This window comes from Lynx canadensis, chromosome A1 (assembly GCF_007474595.2).
Source record: "Lynx canadensis isolate LIC74 chromosome A1, mLynCan4.pri.v2, whole genome shotgun sequence".
Lineage (NCBI taxonomy): Eukaryota > Metazoa > Chordata > Mammalia > Carnivora > Felidae > Lynx > Lynx canadensis.
The window spans coordinates 112456063-112474777 of record NC_044303.2 but is presented as its reverse complement, the minus strand read 5'-3'; the positions used below and the strand labels follow the sequence as shown (position 1 = coordinate 112474777).

Below are 18715 nucleotides of genomic sequence, written 5' to 3'. Positions count from 1 at the left end.
TGACCTGAAGAGGTCTTCAGTGTTTTTATTTGGAAACATGCAGACAGTTGAGCTCCTCCATGAGCTCCCAGTGAGTGCAACAGCAGGCATGGGGACAGGGCCGATTTTATCCTGCTTTGTATTGGGGCCAGTGGAGATCGGAAAGAGCTGGTGGTCAGTCAGTGGTCCAATGGTCCAACAGTTCCTTCCCAGGCAGCAGCTGAGTGGCCGCAGCTGGGAGGTAAGGAGCAGAGTCCTCAGGAAAGAAGGGATTCTGAGGTGGGCGCCGATGGCTGAGGGCCCACCTGACCCACAGCATGGGTGGAAGAGAGGCCTTCTTTCTCTTAAGTTCACTACTGAGGAGTCTAGAGATGCCATGCCTCCAGCACCAACTTGTAGCAAAAAGAGGCTCTGGTCAGATGACACCAGCTCTGGCCAGGTGACGCTGGCCCTAGGGGAAAAGGGTGAAAAATAAGGCTTTCATCAAACCCAAGTTATCAAGCAGGATCTAAGGGTCAACAATTCGTTGGGAAAACTGTGTATATGAAGCAAGAGTTGGCAGGGCATCACCATGAGGGCAGATGTGAAGGGCTAGGAAGTTGTCTGAGGTCATCTATAAATGCTCAAAAAAAGGTATTATAGGAAGAATGTATCTTATTTCCTGGGAAATGGACTTTCCAGGATTTAAAGGTAGATCCATGAGGTGTGGAGCAAGAATGTCAAGTCAGGAGGCAGACCAGCATTATTCCAGGAAGCTTCTGGGATAGGAGATCCTGGTGGGATGGTGGGGATGGCCCAGCTGGACTCATGGGCTTCCAACAAACCTAAGAGCTGACTTTCTGACCAGGGTTGGGACCCCACTTCTACCACCCAGGGTCATCTTTCTCATGTTGTCTGAGTCTGGTACTCCCTGATAACAGGTCAAACTAGCCGCATCCCAAACAATGACCTCATGCCCCACTTACTGGATTTGCCATGGTCCTTGGTTCACTCGTGTGTGTGAATTGGGGGAGAGGATAAATGAAAGTGAAGTGTTCCTCCTCCGTGGGAGTTGGTGGGGGCTGAGGGAGAGCTCTGCCCCTGCCCCTGCTTGTTGGAAGGAGGCCGTAGGTACTGTGGTTTGGACGCTGCTCCGGTGGAGTGTAGACAATGGAAACCATTCCATGCCATCCTACCACCTGCACCCAGGGACTCAAGATGGGCACCCTCCTGCCACCGATTAGGGACCGTAGGGCTCTGCGGTTCTCTAACATACACCACCTCTCACTCTGCCCCCAGTCTAGACCACAAGGGAGGCAGTGGTTTCCAAGTCTTCAAAGAGTAGATGCTACTGCTGCTGCCTAGAGGACCTGCCCATGATCTCAGAGCTACTCAGCAAATTCAAATCCAGGGCTTGATAAAGGACCTTGGGGCTGTTAGGTTAGAGTAGGAAGTTGAAACAAACTGAAGGCTTGTTCAAGATGAGGCTCCAGAAAAGTCGTTGGGAAACCCCTTCTTCCACCAGGGGGGCCACAGCCTCCTGTCTCACTCCAGCAGAGGCAAGGCTGACACACATCTGTGCCTCTTGTACCGTGAGAGTACTTCCGGAAAGGGCGGCTTCCAACTGGGGTGGTCGCTGCTCTGAAAGGCTAAATCCAGGATGATCAGAATTTGGCTTGCTAGGAACTTCTTCCTTCCTCCAGAAGTAGCCAACCACCAGGGCGGTCACAAGTTGCCGGGTGTGACAGCTCGGGCAAGCGTCCAGCCACTCTGGGATCTGCCAGGTCTTGGCACAAAAACCACCTTGCTGCTGAATATTTAATGACATGGAAAAAATGGTCTTGAACTATTAAATGGGAAGGATGAGTTACAAAATATTGCAGAAAATAGGTTATTTTCTTGTGTTCTGTTTGTATTTTCTATTTTTTTCTGCAATAAAGAGGCACGGATTTTATGATAGGATTTTTTTTTTTGAAAGCTATTTTCACCTGTTCAAGGTGGAGAGCAGCTGATATCTGAGAAAAGCTTTAAGAACCAGGCCGTTCTTCTTCCTCGCCCTGGACAAAACCCACTCAAGACGTTTAATTATGCAAAATGTGTTACTACTCTTTTCCTTTTGTAAAGAGAGCCAAAAGCCGGGAGAGCTGTGAATGTGGGTGCTTTAATGAAAAGCTAAATCATCTGATGAAGCCGGCATTCTAAGCCTTGTCCTGGGCTCAGTCTCATCGGCCTGATCCATCACACCCTTCCCTTGGGTCTAGGGTCTGGGCCCGTCCACGAATGCTAGCAGGCCTCTGCTGGCCCAGGGAAGGCAGCAGAGAGGACTGCGAGACCTTTCTGACAAAAGCCATCCTTCTTGAGAGAATTCGTAGTCGCCAAGGCTGAAGCAAAATGGTTTCTTGTTGACTAGAAAATTCAGTGACTCGTTCCACCTTGTCTTCTCAGCTCTGCAGGACACCAGTGTGGAGCCAGAGAAGGAGAAACAGGGAGGAAAAGAAGGGGAGGAGCTGAGGGGACGCTGGCACTTGATTGCCCGTCTTCTCAGTGATGTTTCTGAGGGGCCATCTGGGTGTCGGGCTCCGCGTGAGGCACCAGTGACACAGAGGCGGAGACACAGTGGCAGCTCTCCCAGGACTGCACGCTGGCTGAGGAGTGAGGAGAGTCATCAGCAGGTATGATGCAAGGGGATGTGGTAGGGGCTGAGAAGGGGCTGTTAGGGAGCGCCTACAGCAGGCACAACTCATCTTAGCGGAGGCATCGGGGCAGGCTTCCTGGAGGAAGAGATTTCTTGACCAAAGCCCAGATGACAGAGAGGAGTTGGTAAAGCCAAGGACAAGAGGAAGGGTGTGACAAAAGGGGGTCAGGCAGGGACAGCATGTGCAAAGATCCAGAGGCAAGAGTGAGAAAATTATTTTAGGGTGCTGGTGATGACGGGTTAAGGACTAATGCTTTACCTAAAGGGCAATGGGGAGCCACAGAGGGCATGTGACTAAGGGAGTCACTTGGTCAGGTTTCTTTTTTTAGATCCCTTGGGCTGTAGTGATCTTTCTGCAATGAGAGCGGGAGAAAGAAAGAGGGGGGAGGCAGGGAACAAGGACAGCCCCTCCAGGGCTGTGGGAGCCCGTCGCTGGCTCTCAGACTCACGATCTGAGTCCAGTAGGAAGATGGAGAGATGGTGCCCTGTGGCAGGGGGTGGACACTCTAACTTAAGGCCTCACTTCTGGGCCTGGGCCACTGAATTTGTATAATAAAGTGAAACACACTTCCCTTCAAGGGTTGTTGAAGCTGCTGGATGGGAAAACAGATGGGCAAGCTTACTATAAACAGGGAAATTCTGTGCCCATCTCAGTTCGTGAGCACCCAGCTCACCACCAGTCATAGGCAAGCATTTCAGAAGGGCTTTTTGATGACAAGAAGGTTGGCCACTGTAGCCCCAGAACTCACACGGATCAGAGAGGAAACAAATGGCAGGGATGTTTCAGAAAGTCACAACGTGTTCATGGCAAAGAAGACAGTGTCAAGCTCCCAGGAGGTACAACGGGCTGGGAAGGAAGCACACTGACCTGGCGCTCAGGGGCTAGTCACGGCGTGGTCCCCGCGGATTGCCTGCAGCGAGAACTCATACCCGAGGAACATGGCGGCGCTCATGGGGAAGCCGCGCACAGCGTTCACAGTGATGCCTCTGAAAAACACCTTTGGCAGAAGGTAACGTTATCACAGGGGACTGACCTGGACCCTCTGCAGGTGAAGAGAGAGGCTGGGGATGCTGCCCACTTGTCCCAGGCTGGACCCCACAGAGCCCAAAGGGCCCTTACAAGCCAAAACCACCCTGGATGCCCCCTAGTCATGGTCCTGTCTCAACCCATGTCACCTCTGATGGGGTTTCTCCTCCCAGGCCTGGTACACATACAGCTAAATACTGTGGGCAAGCTGCTGACCATGAACACCCACATACACTTGTTTAATTGCTGCTATTTCTCATGTATGTACCCCCACACATGTGCGCGTGCGCGCGCACACACACACACACACACACACACACACACAAAATTCTCTGGAACCTGGAAATCCGAGCTCTGCACTCCACTCACTCTGCAATGGTAGACAGAGCACCCAGTCAGGACCAACCATTTTGACAGGATGTCCCTCAAGAGGCAGAGTGGGGAAGAACTCAGACCATACTTTTCAGACACTAGGCATGAAGTCGAGACACAGCTTTGCCATTTAATAGCTCTTGCTTGGGCAAGTAGTAAAGTCTCTAGAACTCAACTTCCCAGCTATAAAATGGGGGTAATAATACTAATGACTTGATATGGCTGTTGAGGGAATAAATGAGAAGCTCTTAAAGCGCTTGTACAGTACCTGCCATGGACCTGTTGACTATCTCCATCATCATCATCATCATCATCATCATCAGTAGCCATCTTTACACAGGGTGGCACTCAACCTTAGATCATTAGTACAAGTGTGGAGGAGTCCTGGCCTGGCCTGTACTGATGAGCTGCTTAACTCAGCCTTTTATACAAGAACAGGGTATTTGTATTCCATCCCTAGGGCATATGATAAGATACTTCACTTCCTCCCTGAATCTTCCCATTGAGTAGATCTGATCAGTGTGATGTAGTTCCATCCCTTGCCCAGTTTAAAACCTCCTGGGGGCGGGGAGATAGGCCCCATTTGGGAATAATTACAATATAATCTAGAATGTGATGAGAACAGCTAAGGGATTTGGTGAGGCGTGCGGTGGGGGGGAGTGGTCCTTAAATGTCTTCCCTAGACAACACATCTAAAGGAAGCCCTACTCAAATGTAAAGGACCCAAGAACCGTCAAGCCTATGATATAAACCTGTTATCTGACCCCTGTATATTTACCAAGTGTAATAAATAGAACTGATACTGTAATTTTATGGAAGGAGAAATCCAGCCCTTTTATATTTCCCCAGTTTTCTCAGCTGTCAGGCACTGTGGTTTCAGGGTAGGTACAGGCCTCTGTCATTGGTCAGGATGTCAGGATGTCTTTCTGCAGGAGAGGCACCTGCACCTTGGCCTTCCATGGCAGCCTGCAAGATGTAGCTTGGTTGTGAAGGGGAGAGAATGGCTTCTGTGAACTTGGGGGAAGCTTTGACCCTCACAGAGAAGGGAAATGACGGACAAGGACCCCCACAGGTAAGCAAGTGGCTCAGCCAAACCCTGGAGTGATGCAGGCATAAGGCAAGGAGGACCCTTTAACATCAGGGCGGCTCTTTGACATCTAACCTTTCTGGAATTCCCCAAGCTCACCCACAGTGACTGAGTAACAGCAAGGAACTGGCTCGAGCTCCGAGAGGAAAATTCCATGCTGGGTGCAACAGACATTCCCCTGTGGGCCTGGGCTTGACTCTGTTCTGTGAGGCTGAGCCAGGCAGGGCCCAGCTTGGAATGTGGATCTCCTCTCCCACAGTGCTGGGCCCTGAGGGAACCATGGGACTCTTCAGACATATGGACATGACCTCCCTCCAGCAGCCGTGGGGTGTTCTGCTGTAAGGCCCGAAGATGGCAAAGCACACACCTGGTGGCTTTTATCCCAAGCTTTCTGAATACAAAACCACCAGACTGAGTCCTCGTGAAGCCTCAATAGTTCCACACTGCCCAGTGTCAAGTCTACACCCTTTTCTGGCCTGCCAAGACCCCTTTGCTCTGGCCCTGCACTTTATCTGGGCTGCCTCTTTTTTTTTTTTTTTTTTTTAATTTTTTTTTCAACGTTTTTATTTATTTTTGGGACAGAGAGAGACAGAGCATGAACGGGGGAGGGGCAGAGAGAGAGGGAGACACAGAATCGGAAACAGGCTCCAGGCTCCGAGCCATCAGCCCAGAGCCCGACGCGGGGCTCGAACTCACGGACCGCGAGATCGTGACCTGGCTGAAGTCGGTCGCTTAACCGACTGCGCCACCCAGGCGCCCCTGGGCTGCCTCTTATACCTGACATTCTGGGTAGGTTAACAGCCTGTCATTCCTCTAAGGAGCCAGCTCTTTCCCACCACTGGGTATCTTCTGCTCCCTCTGCTGGAATGTTCCCCAAACCTGGCTATACCTCTAGCAGTCTTCCCATGGGCACCCCAAGCTGGACTGTGGCCCGTTGTCTTCTGTGCACTCAGTATCTCTGCTGTCACAGCACTTTTCACACTGTCCCTAACCACCCATAATTTGTCTGTACCCCCATTAATAATCCCAGTCAAGGGCAGTGAGAGCGGGCCTACGGTGTGGTTTGCCTCAGAACTTATCATCTATACTCCAGCATCTACACCTCGGAACCCCCAGCATCTATACTTTGGAACCCTCAGCATCCATACCTTGGAGCCCCAATCTACACCTTGGAACCCCCATAATCTATACCTAAGAATGCTCAGCATCCACAGCTTGGAACCCTCAGCATCTACACCTTGGAACTCCCAGCGTCAAATGCTTTTCTTGGCCCAGAGGGTCTGTTATAAGTCTCACTAAATGAATCAGTGGATGGATGAATGGATGGATGGACACACGAATGAACGAACAAATTCCTTGTTGTGAAAAGGAAACAGTTCCAAGCTGAAAGAGGGCTGGTGGTGGTAGCGGTAGTGAGGGATTCCTAGAGTGGAGGGAGGGTTCCAGTCCCCGGATGGCAGAACCAAAGGGCAATCAACTCTGGTGCCTCAGGAAACTTCTCTTCCTACAAATATTCCTCTCCACCTCTCCTTAGGGAGGCATAGAGACTGCCTAAATATTCCTCCTCCACCTCTCTCAATCCACTATCACAACCCCCCTCAACAACAGCCCTCTCTGTGCAGCTCAAAGATGCCAAGTCACTCCTCTGGCCTCCTTATTTCAGATGGTAGCTCTCCAAGTGTGAGCAACGGCCCATGTGGCCCATGACGATCATCACAGCAGGCAGAGTAGACCCAAAAGTCTACTTCCAGAGCTTTCTTTTTTGATTTGGGAATGCCCCCTAAGTCCTAGACTTCTAATTCCCTCTATCAAAAAGGGAATGCTTTACTGGTAGTCATTAAGTGAGTTACAAAGAACTACCAGATATGGGTACCGTCATCATTATTTTACTCCATTCTAATTCTTTATTTTCACTGAGTTCTTCTTCCATGGTAAAATGGGAACAGGCTGGCTTACCATGCCTCAGTGAGTGGCAGTAAAAACTATTTGGGAGTGGGTGGCCCATAGAGCCAGTGCTACAGCCATCTGTCACTGGGGACACCCCTTAGGCCCCAGGAAAAGTCATTCCTCTTGCTGCCAGAAATCTGGTTGTGAGACAACCCAACTGTCCAGGACTGTGTGGGATGTTTTCTTCATGTTACGATTTCTGTTTATATGCAAACACATAATACAAACATATATAAATATACCTATCCACATATATTCTCACACTGGCTGTGACTATTTTTGGGATATATTGTAAGAAACTCATAACAGTGATTATCTTTGAGAGAAGACTGAAGACCAAGGAGGGACATTTAGACAGTATATCATCTTTTACCTTTTGAAGCTTCCTATGTTCATATATTATTCATTTTTAAAATGAAATAATAAAAATTAAAAAAATTAATTTCAGTCAATGAGTGGTTAATCAAGCTAAATACAGCTGCCTCTGTTTAAAACCTGTCTCTGAATATAAACTGAACCAAATGCTACTGAGATTAAGAAATCTATAATCTGACCTCAGTTGCCTTCCCAGACTTTGTTTTTAACAGAGCACAGTAATTTTTGGAGGAAATAATATCAGCAATATATTTAGCCTCTATAGACTTTATAGAATTATAACATTACTATTTTGATACATTAACTTGAATTTTTTGAAACATTAATAATAGCAGACAAAGTATCTCAAATAAAGAAGCATCCTATGCGAATGTCTCTTATGTGTCCCTCTGTAGTTGACTGAATCACAAACTGTGCTTCTACTAAAATAATACAAAAGACAAGTGAGGTGAGGATTCTAGGAAGGTGGCAGAATAGGAAATGCCAGCCAACTCTTTCCTTACTTAGATAAAATTTGCACTGATGGAATCTGTCTGATGTAACTTTTTTGAAATTCTACAGTTTGGTGAATCCTTACAACTTCCAGGAGAAGGTTTGCACAGTAAATATGGTTAAGTGCAGCCAATTTTAGCTCTTAGCAAGGTAGCAGCTACCCCTCCCTCACCCCCCAGACCTGTGGCAGGCAGCTGGATGTATGCTGGAGGAGCAACCTGCACACATAGCTTTTGGAAGCCAGAGTGGGCAATAAGGACCCTGTTCTCCAAATATTAGAGATCTATGTTTTGATCACTGACTGCTGTTTCTGATCACAGAGGTGTAAACAGGGAGGTAGTCATTATTGTTTCACTGATGCAAACCCTTCCTCCTCTGGCTGATGACCCTTTCCCCCTTGGTTTTTCTCTTTTTCTTCTTTGGGAGATAGGCATTAAAGACTATGACATTAAAAAGGAACTGCATGTATGGGGAAAATTAGAAAGTAACCGTGCATACCCAGAGAAAGGCTCAGAAAAGACCTGAGAAGACCTCGAGTTTACATTTCAGGCTGATCTTTGGCATAGAGACTGCCTAAAACAATTACAAAAATGTAACAATCAACAAAAATAATAACAAAAGACACCAAATCTGATTTCCAGAGTTAACCCATTATTAGATTCAAATGTCAGGTTTCCAATAAAAAATAACAAGGCCTCAAAGGAAACAGGAAAGTATGGTCCATTTTAAGAAGAAGAAAAAATAAGTCAAGAGACATTGTCCCTGAAAAAGACCTGACAGCAGATTTACATGACAAAGACTTTAGAGCAAGGGTCTTAAAGATGCTTGAAGACTACACGAAAATGTGGAGAGAACCAAGAAAATAATATATGAACAAAAACAAAAACATCAATATGAAATAGAAAACCCAGAAAAAAACCACAAAAATTCTGCAGCTGAAAATATAATAACTGGAATGAAAAATTCACAATAAGGATTCAAAGGTATATTCGAGCAGGCAGAAAAAAGAATCAGCAAACTTAAAAATAAGACAACGGAAATTATTGAGTTTGAGAAATAGAAACAAGATTGAAGAAAAGTGAAAACAGCCTAAGGGATCCGTGGGAAACTATCAAACAAACCAATACATGCATTGTGGACATCCCAGAAGGCAAAAGGAGACAGGGGCAGAGAATATTTGGAGTAATAAAGGCTAAAAACTTACTTAATAAATGCCAAAAACTTCCTAAATTACTTCCTAAAAACTTCTTAAATTTGATGAAAGACATGAATATAAACATCAAAGAAGCTTAACCAACTCCAAGCAAAATAAACCTAAGGAGATCCAAGCCAAGACACATTATAATCAAACTTTTAAAAACAGGAAGATAGAAGGAACTCATTACATACAAAGAATCCTCAGTAAGTTTACCAGCAGATTATTAATTAGAAACTTGAAAGACAAGAAGGCAGTAGGTCAACGTATTCAGTGTTAAAAGAAGAAAAAACAGTCAATCAAGAATCCTATATCCAGCAAAACTATCCTTCAAGACTGAGGGAGAAATTAAGACATTCCCAGATAAACAAAAGCTGAAGGAGTTCATTATTACAAGACCTACCCTGCAAGAAATGTTCAAAGGTGTCCTGGAGAGTGAAATGAAATGGCACTAGAGAGTAACTTGAAGCTGTATGAAGATATAAAGACCTCAATAAAAGTAAATACATAGAGTAATGTCAGTATCATGGCAGTACAAGACGTCCCTGTGTTGACCCCACCTCAACAACAAAAACTGGACATCCATCCACAAAGACAGGTGCCTCTGAGGGAGTCATGGGATCCAGGATCACATGTCAAGTACCCCAGAGTCCTGTCCCTCTGTGTATCAGGTACTAGGCAGACAGACCTCAGTACTGCCAGTGGAACCTGCAGCAGCCTATGTATGACCTGGATCCAGCCCCCTCAGTTGCTGTCTGGGAGCACCTGGAGAACACTGCCTTGGTTAGTCACCTACTGACGAGAGCCTTTGTGGAAGTCCAGGTTTCCAGAGAAGTTCCAGCACTCCACTGAAGCCAAATATACATATATATATATATATACATACACGTATATATACATACATGTATACATATATACACATATATATACATATATGTATATATGTGAGTATATGTGTGTATATATGTGTGTGTGTGTCTGTGTATGCATACATATACATGTACATGTAGATGTATGTGCAGACAAAAGAGGCTTTGTGGAAGTCCAGGTTTCCAGAGAAGTTCCAGTACTCCACTGAAGCAAAAAAAAAAAAAAAAATTATCTATCCATCCACATACATACACATACATATATACATATATACGTATGCATATATTTGGGGATGCGACACATATAAGCAAAGACCCAATGCTCAGTAGTGACATTTGCACTAATTAAACTACTAATACTAAAGCCAATGACAAGTAGCTCTTTTTAAATATACTTTGTTATGCACGAAGCTAGGCACTTTTTGTATTTCACTGACAAATATCCCCCTTGTTCACGGTAGGGATGATTATCCTTGGAAAAACAGAGGCTGAGCAGTGAAGCAACTTGCCTGGATGTTCCCCCTAGCTCAGGCTGCCAGGCTGCCTTTAAACTCAAGTCTGCTGACTGGAAGAGGCAGGGATTTAAATGAGCCCTTTGGGTGCAGGGAAGAGGAAAGAGAAGGGAGACAAGGCCATGTTGGAGGCTGCCTCATAGTTGAGACCAGAGGTGATGGTGTAAGGACTCAAGTGGGATGAGACAGAAGACAGACCAAGTGACCAGACACTGGGAGATGTGATGACTCAGGTAGCTCTGGGGCCCCCAGCTTGCAGGAGAGTGAGGCACTGAGCAGTGAGTGAGGAAGCAGCTCTCAGCCTATCCCTATGAAAGAGAAGCTTTGGTGACACACAGATGTGGGTCTAGGCCCTGGCTCTGCCATGCACCAGCTGTGTGACCTCAGGTAGGTTACTAGTCCTCTCTGAACCTCTGTCTCCTCCACCAGCCTGGGGCAAGGACTAAATGAGACAAGAATCTCAAGTCGTGCTTGATATGGTAACTGTGAGCACTTTAGTTTCCTGATTCCCCTCTCTGTAACCTCATATACCCCCAAACGTCTGGCCCACCTTCCAGGGACTGACACTGACCCAGCATGACTACTGTGGGGCTTACTTTAAGACCTTCCTTCTGGTAACTCTGGGAGATACAATCCAGGACACCTTTGTATTTGTTTAAATAAACCCCATCAGCTTGGAGTCGACTTTTCACGACATCCATAGGAGTCGCTGTCCCCCAAGAAATTGCTCCTGTAAAGAGAGAGACAAACAAGTGTCAGGGACTGGCTGGTTGGGATCTGGAGGGGACGTGGCTCCCTGCCCATTTCCACCACTAACAGGCTTAACAAGCTACTGGGGGAAGTGGAAAGAGTTCAGTCAGGAGCCGCAAAGGTTTCTCTGAACCTCACTCATCACTTGCTGTGTGTGGGACTTTACAAAAGTCTCTTCCTCCAGGCCTTGGGTCTGCCATCTGTAAAGTGGGGCACCAGCACCCATCTTCATGGGGTTACTGTGAGGACAAATAAACGGACGCACGTGAACGTCTAGCACAGTGCCAGGCCCACAGCCAGAGCTTCCTAAATGGATGCCTTTATTAGCAGCTTTTACTGGAGAAGCAGGAACAGGCCCCAACAATACTCTGCAGCACCCTTCCAGGACACCAAGGGTGAGAGCCCAGAGCGACGCCTGAGGCTGAAGGCTTGCAGCTCCCCAGAGACAGAAGCAACTCTGCATACAGAGAAGCTAAACAAACACTTGCAGGTAGGCTGCTTGCCAGGGAGGGACCAGCCCAGAGATGGAAAAGAGCAGGGGCAGGTCTTTAGAAATCTTGTGACTTTTCCAGAGGTGTGACATAGAGGCCTTGGGACCACACAAGCCTGGCTCATCATTGGTGGAGAAGCTCAGGTGCCCCAGTTTGAGCACCTTTGTGACTTGAAAGGACTCTAGGAAAACAATGCCAGGTTATTGTATAAACACAGAAATTGGCACATTTTTGGACAGGAAGAGAAAAACAAACTGATGCCAAAGTCCAAGGCAGCTGTTTGCAAGGTTTTGTAATTGCTGCCCAGGAGCTCCCAAAAGCGGCCCTAGCCTGCCCTGGGCCCTCTGCCCATCCCAGCCTCCAACCCCCATGGCCTCCTGCCCGTGACCCTCTGGGAACCCTCTGGACCTCCCCTTCCTCTTGACTCCTGCCAGAATAACAAAGCTGATTCTCCTGGAGTCTGTCCAGGTGCTGCCCTGGCATATTCCCTGGCTCCTTAGCCCATGGGCAAGGGTATTACAAAGTGAGGTCTGCCTACCAGGCCCCTCATACCTGCTGTCACCAGAAATGAGAGTGGATGGGGCCTTGTTTGTCCTCCATCGGCAAGTGCTTACTAAGCCCTTACTAGGAGCTAGCTCTGGCCAGGCCACAGACACACGGGGGCAGCGGGCTGGACACTGGTGTTTGGTGGCTAAGACACGGGCTTTGTCATGTGTTTGCTGAGTTTTGAGCATAGCTAATGAGGAGGAGGGGGAGGAGAAGCAGGAAGTGGAGGAGCAACGACGATTTTCTTCTTTCCAGACCTTTCCCCACAGCATCACACATGCCACGTTTTCAGCCTCCTTAAGAAGCAACCCCCTGTTGGCTTCCACACCCTGCTCTGGCTCTAGCTGCATACCTCTCATCCCTGTCCCCCTCACAGCACCACCAAGCCCCTCAGAGGTGTCGTGTGTACTTGGACTGTCCTGTTTCTTCCATCCCCTTCTCTCCCGATCTCTCTTCAATTGGGTGTTCACACCCTTCACCAACATGGGTCTTGTCACAGTCCCTGATGACCTACATATGGCTAAATCCAGGCAGCAGGAACAGCAGGTGCAAAGGCCTCGTGGTGGGGAAGAGCCAGGCACGGTCGTGCCGTAGCAAGGAGACCAGCGTGGCTGAAGCAGAGCACGTACAGGGGCAAGAGCAGGAGCTGAGTGCAGACGGGCAAGAGACAGCTGGGTCATACAGGGACTGAAAACCACTGCGGGAACATTGGTTTTTACCCTAAAGGAAATGGGGATGCTGTATGAGTTCTGAGAAGGGGGGTGAAGAAACCAGTCCATGGTCACAAGCTGAGTAAGTGTGGATTTGAACTGGGATCTCACTGACTACAGAGTCCCTGCTGTACTGTCTGCATGCACTAGCTGTGTGCCCTTGGGTGGGTCACCTAGTCTCTCTGAACCTCGGTTTTCTCATCTGACAAATGGGGAGACTGATTCCTCCCTTACAGAGCTAATGAAATGCTCACATTAGAAAGGTTTGCTATGTGCCGACATTGAAAAAAGGTGAACCATGATAACAGATTTCCTTTTCAGAGCTCAAGGAGACCTGACCCAGAATGAAAGGGGAGAATATATCTTCTGACCGAAGGTTCAACGATCCCAAATAGGGACTTGCTGTTCTCATAGGTCCAGAGGGAAGGAGATGCGGAAAAGAGGGAGACCATTCTCTATTCCCAGCCCTTCCTTTGTTTGGCTAGGTCTGGCATATAGCAGGTGCTTACCAAATACTCACTGGATGAGTAGCTAGGTGAACCGTGCCCTTCCCTGGGGCAGAGAAGGGCATGATGGTCTCCCCAGCCTTCCCAATACAGGGGATCAGCACAAGTGCAGGGGTCAGTACGGCTGCCCTTACCTGCCATGCCGCCTGCCAGCCACACAGCACAGAGGCTGGGGCCTGTGCAGGCCTCGGGTGTGATCCAGTCATTCAGGAACACGTAGGGGATGAAGTAGAGGCAATAGCCCGGGACATCCCTCAGCAGCATGGCGCCAACACCTCGGTACATCCCTGCCAGGCCCTCGGTCCGCACGATGGTTGCAATGCAATCCACAGGCCCCTGGTAGACTGGTGGCTTCCCAAGAGTCATCGCCCTGGGTCTCAAACCAAGGTTGGCTGCAAAGACAGGGAGGAGAAGATGGCAAGCGACCTGAGGTCAAGAGACTGGCCATTCTCCGGCACCGGACCCAGCCCAGCCCACTGACAGTTTCCACTCACATGGCCTGTTGGTTTTTACCAAAACTGCTGACCTTGGCAGCTCAAACCAAGATTCTCAAGTCCCAGCAGAAAGCCCCTGCCAACACGTGTAGCCAGATTGGAGACAATGCCTGCCAGGTGATAAAGTACCAGCTGCCATAGGACGTCCAGAGGTTTCTGGTCAACCATCACTATGTCTTTGTAAGCAGCAGGGACTGCAGACTGTCTAGGATCAAATATGACAAGCTGTACCAAGCTCCCTCTTAAAAAAGAGGTTGCAAAGTCCCATATACTGTGTGTGTGTGTGTGTGTGTGTGTGTGTGTGTGTGTGTTGTCTGTGGGTGTGTGTACTTGTGCACAGTGTGGTAAAAGAGCATAAGAGATTTTGGACCCAGACTATTCTGGTTCCAAATCCTGAACCCACTACTTAAAAACCTTTCAACCTTGGTAAGCTACTTTTTGTCAGCCTTTGGTTCCTTATCTTTAAAAAGAGAACAGGCCAATATTTATTGTATACAAAGTTGCCAAGAGAGTAAATCTTGAGAGTTCTCAATTCACAAACACAAACAGTAACTATATGACACGATGAACACGTTAGCTAACCTCACTTTGGTAACCATTCAACAAATACACATGTATATTAAACCTACGCAGTGTTATTTATATCAATGTTAATTATATCCTAATAAAGCTGAAAAATATTTTAAAGGAAAAAAGATAACAGGTGAATATAAATAAGGTAACACCTATAAAGTGCTCAGGTACATTGTAGCATTGGAATAAGTTATAAACAGATTATTACTGAGACTGAGGTGACTGGCATAAGTAGGGGGCAGGATACAGGGACTGGAGGGCCAAACATTCTGTAACTCCAGCCCTGGTCAGGCCGTGCCTTGCAACAGCTGGAGGGCAGCCCTGATGCCATTGGCTCCTCAAAGTCCAGGGGCACAGGGCCACTATGTCCTTGTCTACCTCTGGGGTGTCTACTGGCAGATTACGGGGTATGGCGTCCCTAGCTTCTTCTAGGGCTGTATGCAGCCAGCAAGCAGCGACTCCGTCTCTTCCATATAACCCTTCCAGCTGGCTCTCCCGTCTCCATCTCTGATGCTCATCTCCCCTTCCACAGACCCTTTGGCTCAGCTTTGCTTCAGGACCAGAGAGGACTCCCAGACCCGCTGCAGATAAAGTGGACTCTTATTCTCAACACTCTCTTCTTGAAGAACTCACATGGCATGACCAGGAAGGACACAGAATGAAAGCCTGCCTGTGACACACACCTATTTTGCCACCTGGGTTTAGTTCCCTGAATGTGGCACCTCAGTTTGGTTTTACACACGCGGACAAAGAGGCAGCAACGTTAATTACACAGTTGAATTTCTAAGCTCCCCAAATAGTCCCATCTTTATCAGATGAACGGTTGAGAGAAAATACTCAGCTTTATGATTCCAGAGTCCAAACTGTAGATTTGAGAATCAGGCGCAACCTGTCCTTTTACCCCTCCCAGAAGGAGGTGGGGTACAGGAGGAACTTCCTATCTGCCTGGGAAGTGTGCCTGAACAAATGAATCCCACATTTTCTTTTTGTGTGGGGGGAAGAGGGTCATAATCACTGTCATGTGTGCTTGGCCAACTACAGTGTGGGCAGGAGGCAGAGTCCCATCCACTTTCATAGCAGATCCCCCAGGGAGTGAGCAGGGGTCGTGGCCACTTTTGGGGGCAAAGGGTCCACTGAGCTCAGAGCAAGGTCAGGCACTATGGTCTTTGGAAGCCCACTGAGAGGTCACTGGACACCCCTTCCTTTCCCAAATCCACTATAATGCTGCTAGGGTCATCCTGGGAAATTTGGGTATGAAACAGAACAGATGTAAATGTCCCAACATATAAACTGTACCTGTGTCATGCTTATGTCCAAATAACAGTGACCTGACCCAGGAGTCAAGGTGTTCATGAATCAACTGAAGGTATGATGTGGCTTTCAGAAGTTACTGATTGAAGGAGCGTGTCCTGATAATATTCTGCTTGTTTAGAGGTATAGATGTTTAAAAAAAATACTTGCCCAACCTCTAGCATGCCTTGTCAACAAAACACCTGGACATTTTTCCTTTTCTTCCCAGAATAAGCGATAAGGAAATTCTCTCATATATTCTCCCAGGTTTGTAACATAAGCCACCTAGCTTTTATTGCTTGAGAAATACCATTTATGACTATGAAAGCAATATAATTGCCATGGTGACTACCATCACCTGGAATACTGACACGAATCTGAACCAGCAGCCAATGCCTTCTGGATACCAGTTGATACTGCAAAGGCCTTGGAACTCTTTCCAGCTCCCTCATCACCAATGGTAAAGCGCACACACACACACACACACACACACACACACACACACATACACTTATCTGGAAATAATTTCAAATTTGTAAAAAAAAAAAAAAGGTGCAAAAAAGAAAAACTGTACAAAGAACACCTTTCTATATCCTTTACCCAGATTTACCTATTGTTAACATCTTACCTCATTTGTAAAATGTATGGTTTGTGTGCTCTCTCTCTCCCCCTTCCTCCTCTGCCCTCCCTTCTCTCTCTCTCTCTCTCTCTCTCTCTCTCTTTCCCCCTCCCTCCTCTCCCCTCCCCTCCCTTATCACTGAACAGATGCCCCTGTCCCAATGCATAAACTTTACCTGGGCTGTGTTCTTCTCCAGGTAACAGTGACCTGACCCGGAATGAAAGGTTTCATGAATCAGCTACAGGTATGATGTGGCTTCCAGGAGTTACTGATAGGAGATGTTTGATAAAAATCTTCCTTGTTTAGAGGTGCCAATGTTGGAAAAATACTTGACAAACTTTGAACCGGCATTGTCAACAAGACCCAAACTTGTACTTTTTTCACTCTTTTCTCCAAGGTAAGCAATGAGGAAATTCTTTTGTACATACGTGTATATATTTTTTTCACACATACATACATAACATTATTCTCTGAGCCATTTCAGGGTTAGATACAAAATGGCCTTTTACTCCTAAATGCTTCAGTATGTGTTTTCTAAGAATAGGAATATTGTCCTACCTGCTACAGTAATCAGAGTCATAATCTATATTCACAATACCTTTACCTAATATACTGTCTATACTCAAGTTATCACTTGATCTCATATTGACCTGTATGGCATTCCTTCTCTCCCAAGGGCAGGATCTTGTCTAACCAGGCACTGCATTTAGTTGTCATGACTCTTAAGCTTCCTTTATTTATTTTTGTTTTTAGTAAACTCTACACCCAATGTGGGGCTTCAACCCACAACCCCAAACTCAAGAGTCTACACATTCCACCTACTAAGCCAGTCAGGTGCCCCCAGATTCCTTAACTTGGATCATTTCTACAGCTTTTCTTTGCTTTTAATGACACAGGCATTTTTTAAAAGTACGCTGCCTCCCTTCTGATGAATAGACCCTTCCTCATTTGGGGTTTGTTTGAGGTTTCCTTGTTATCTCATTGAGATGATGCATTCTTGAGATAGGCCTGGATTGCAATGTATTTTCCTCTCAGGACTGCCTTCGCTGCGTCCCAAAGCGTTTGGATTGTTGTATTTTCATTTTCGTTTGTTTCCACATATTTTTTGATTTCTTCTCTAATTGCCTGGTTGACCCACGAGATGATGCATTCTTCCACTGCACTTCCTCCCTGTTTTCACCTCTTCTCCCATGAGGACTAATGACTCTCAGGAGCCCCTGGTCGTCTTCTCTGGCCTCGTCGTATCCTGGTTTTTATTAGTTTCCTTTTTAATTCAGATATAATTTACATTCAATAAAAGATGTTGCTTATAAGTGCACAGTTAATGAGCTGTGACAATTGCATGCTCCTGGGTCACCACACCTTACTGAAAAAATGACGCCTTACACTTGAAACAAACTGTTTTGGTCCCAGTGAACATTCCAAGCCTACCTACCCTCTCCTGCTTGCTTTACAAGGTAAAAGAACTCTGTGGCATCTATGACGTGTCACTCAGTGAGAAGCAAATCTTTCAACTGGACGATGGTTGTTAGGGCCCATCCGCATTAGCAACAGGGGCATGATGATTCACACGGGACCACAAAGCAGAAAACAGCGGCAACTCATATCATCTGCTCCGGCCAAAAGATGCTCTGAGGCTGGGCCCCGGGAAGCATGGCCTAAAGAGGCGGGGCTTTGGAGGCGTGATCCAGGGAGGCAGGAAGTTGAGAGACAGGACCTGGGAAGGCGTGGCTTGACAGGCTGGTCCAGGGAGGCGCGGCTTAGGAGGCGGAGTCCAGGGGGCGGAGCTTGGAAGACAGGTCCTGGGGAGGCGTGGCTTGGCAGACCTCAGAAAAGCGCTGAATCAGAGTTCACAGTTAACTCTATTTAGAACAAACTTGGGTGACCTTTAAAAGCGGACTTGGGAGGTTGCCGGCAAGCAGCACTGGGAAATGTGCACAACTGAAATCCGTGGACCTGCATGTTGTTTGTGGAAGGAACTGGAGAAAGGAGGTGAGATGCTGGGGTCAGTACTCTGTTCACACTGAACCACCAGCTCTGAGACTGCTGTTCCTGAACCTTCAGGGCTTGGCTTGGGGGTGTACAGGTGCATGTGAAGGGATTCACATTAGACATATTTCCTTCTAGGACAAAAGATGTTTCGTTTCTCTAATTAGAGTTTTTTGTTCTAAAATGAGGATAAATTATAAATCAAATTTTGATTTCTT

At 47.1% G+C, this 18715-nt stretch overlaps 1 protein-coding gene across 5 annotated transcripts in view; it reads right to left on the bottom strand.

Annotated features, from left to right (window-relative positions):
* Positions 1–18715, bottom strand: part of SLC25A48 (solute carrier family 25 member 48) — a 43170-nt gene continuing 24455 nt past the window's right edge. For 2 of the 5 annotated variants that reach the window (XM_030318580.1, XM_030318594.1), the window contains 4 exons: positions 13667–13924; positions 11126–11259; positions 3522–3651; positions 1–430 (listed from right to left, as the gene is read on the bottom strand). In XM_030318580.1, coding sequence (XP_030174440.1) covers positions 3529–3651; positions 11126–11259; positions 13667–13924 — 515 coding nt within the window. In that variant the 3' untranslated portion in view covers positions 1–430; positions 3522–3528. Of the gene's footprint in view, positions 431–1920; positions 2604–3521; positions 3652–11125; positions 11260–13666; positions 13925–18715 lie in introns of those variants that run through there. The other 3 variants (XM_030318586.1, XR_003969484.1, XR_003969486.1) reach the window with 3 other exon arrangements.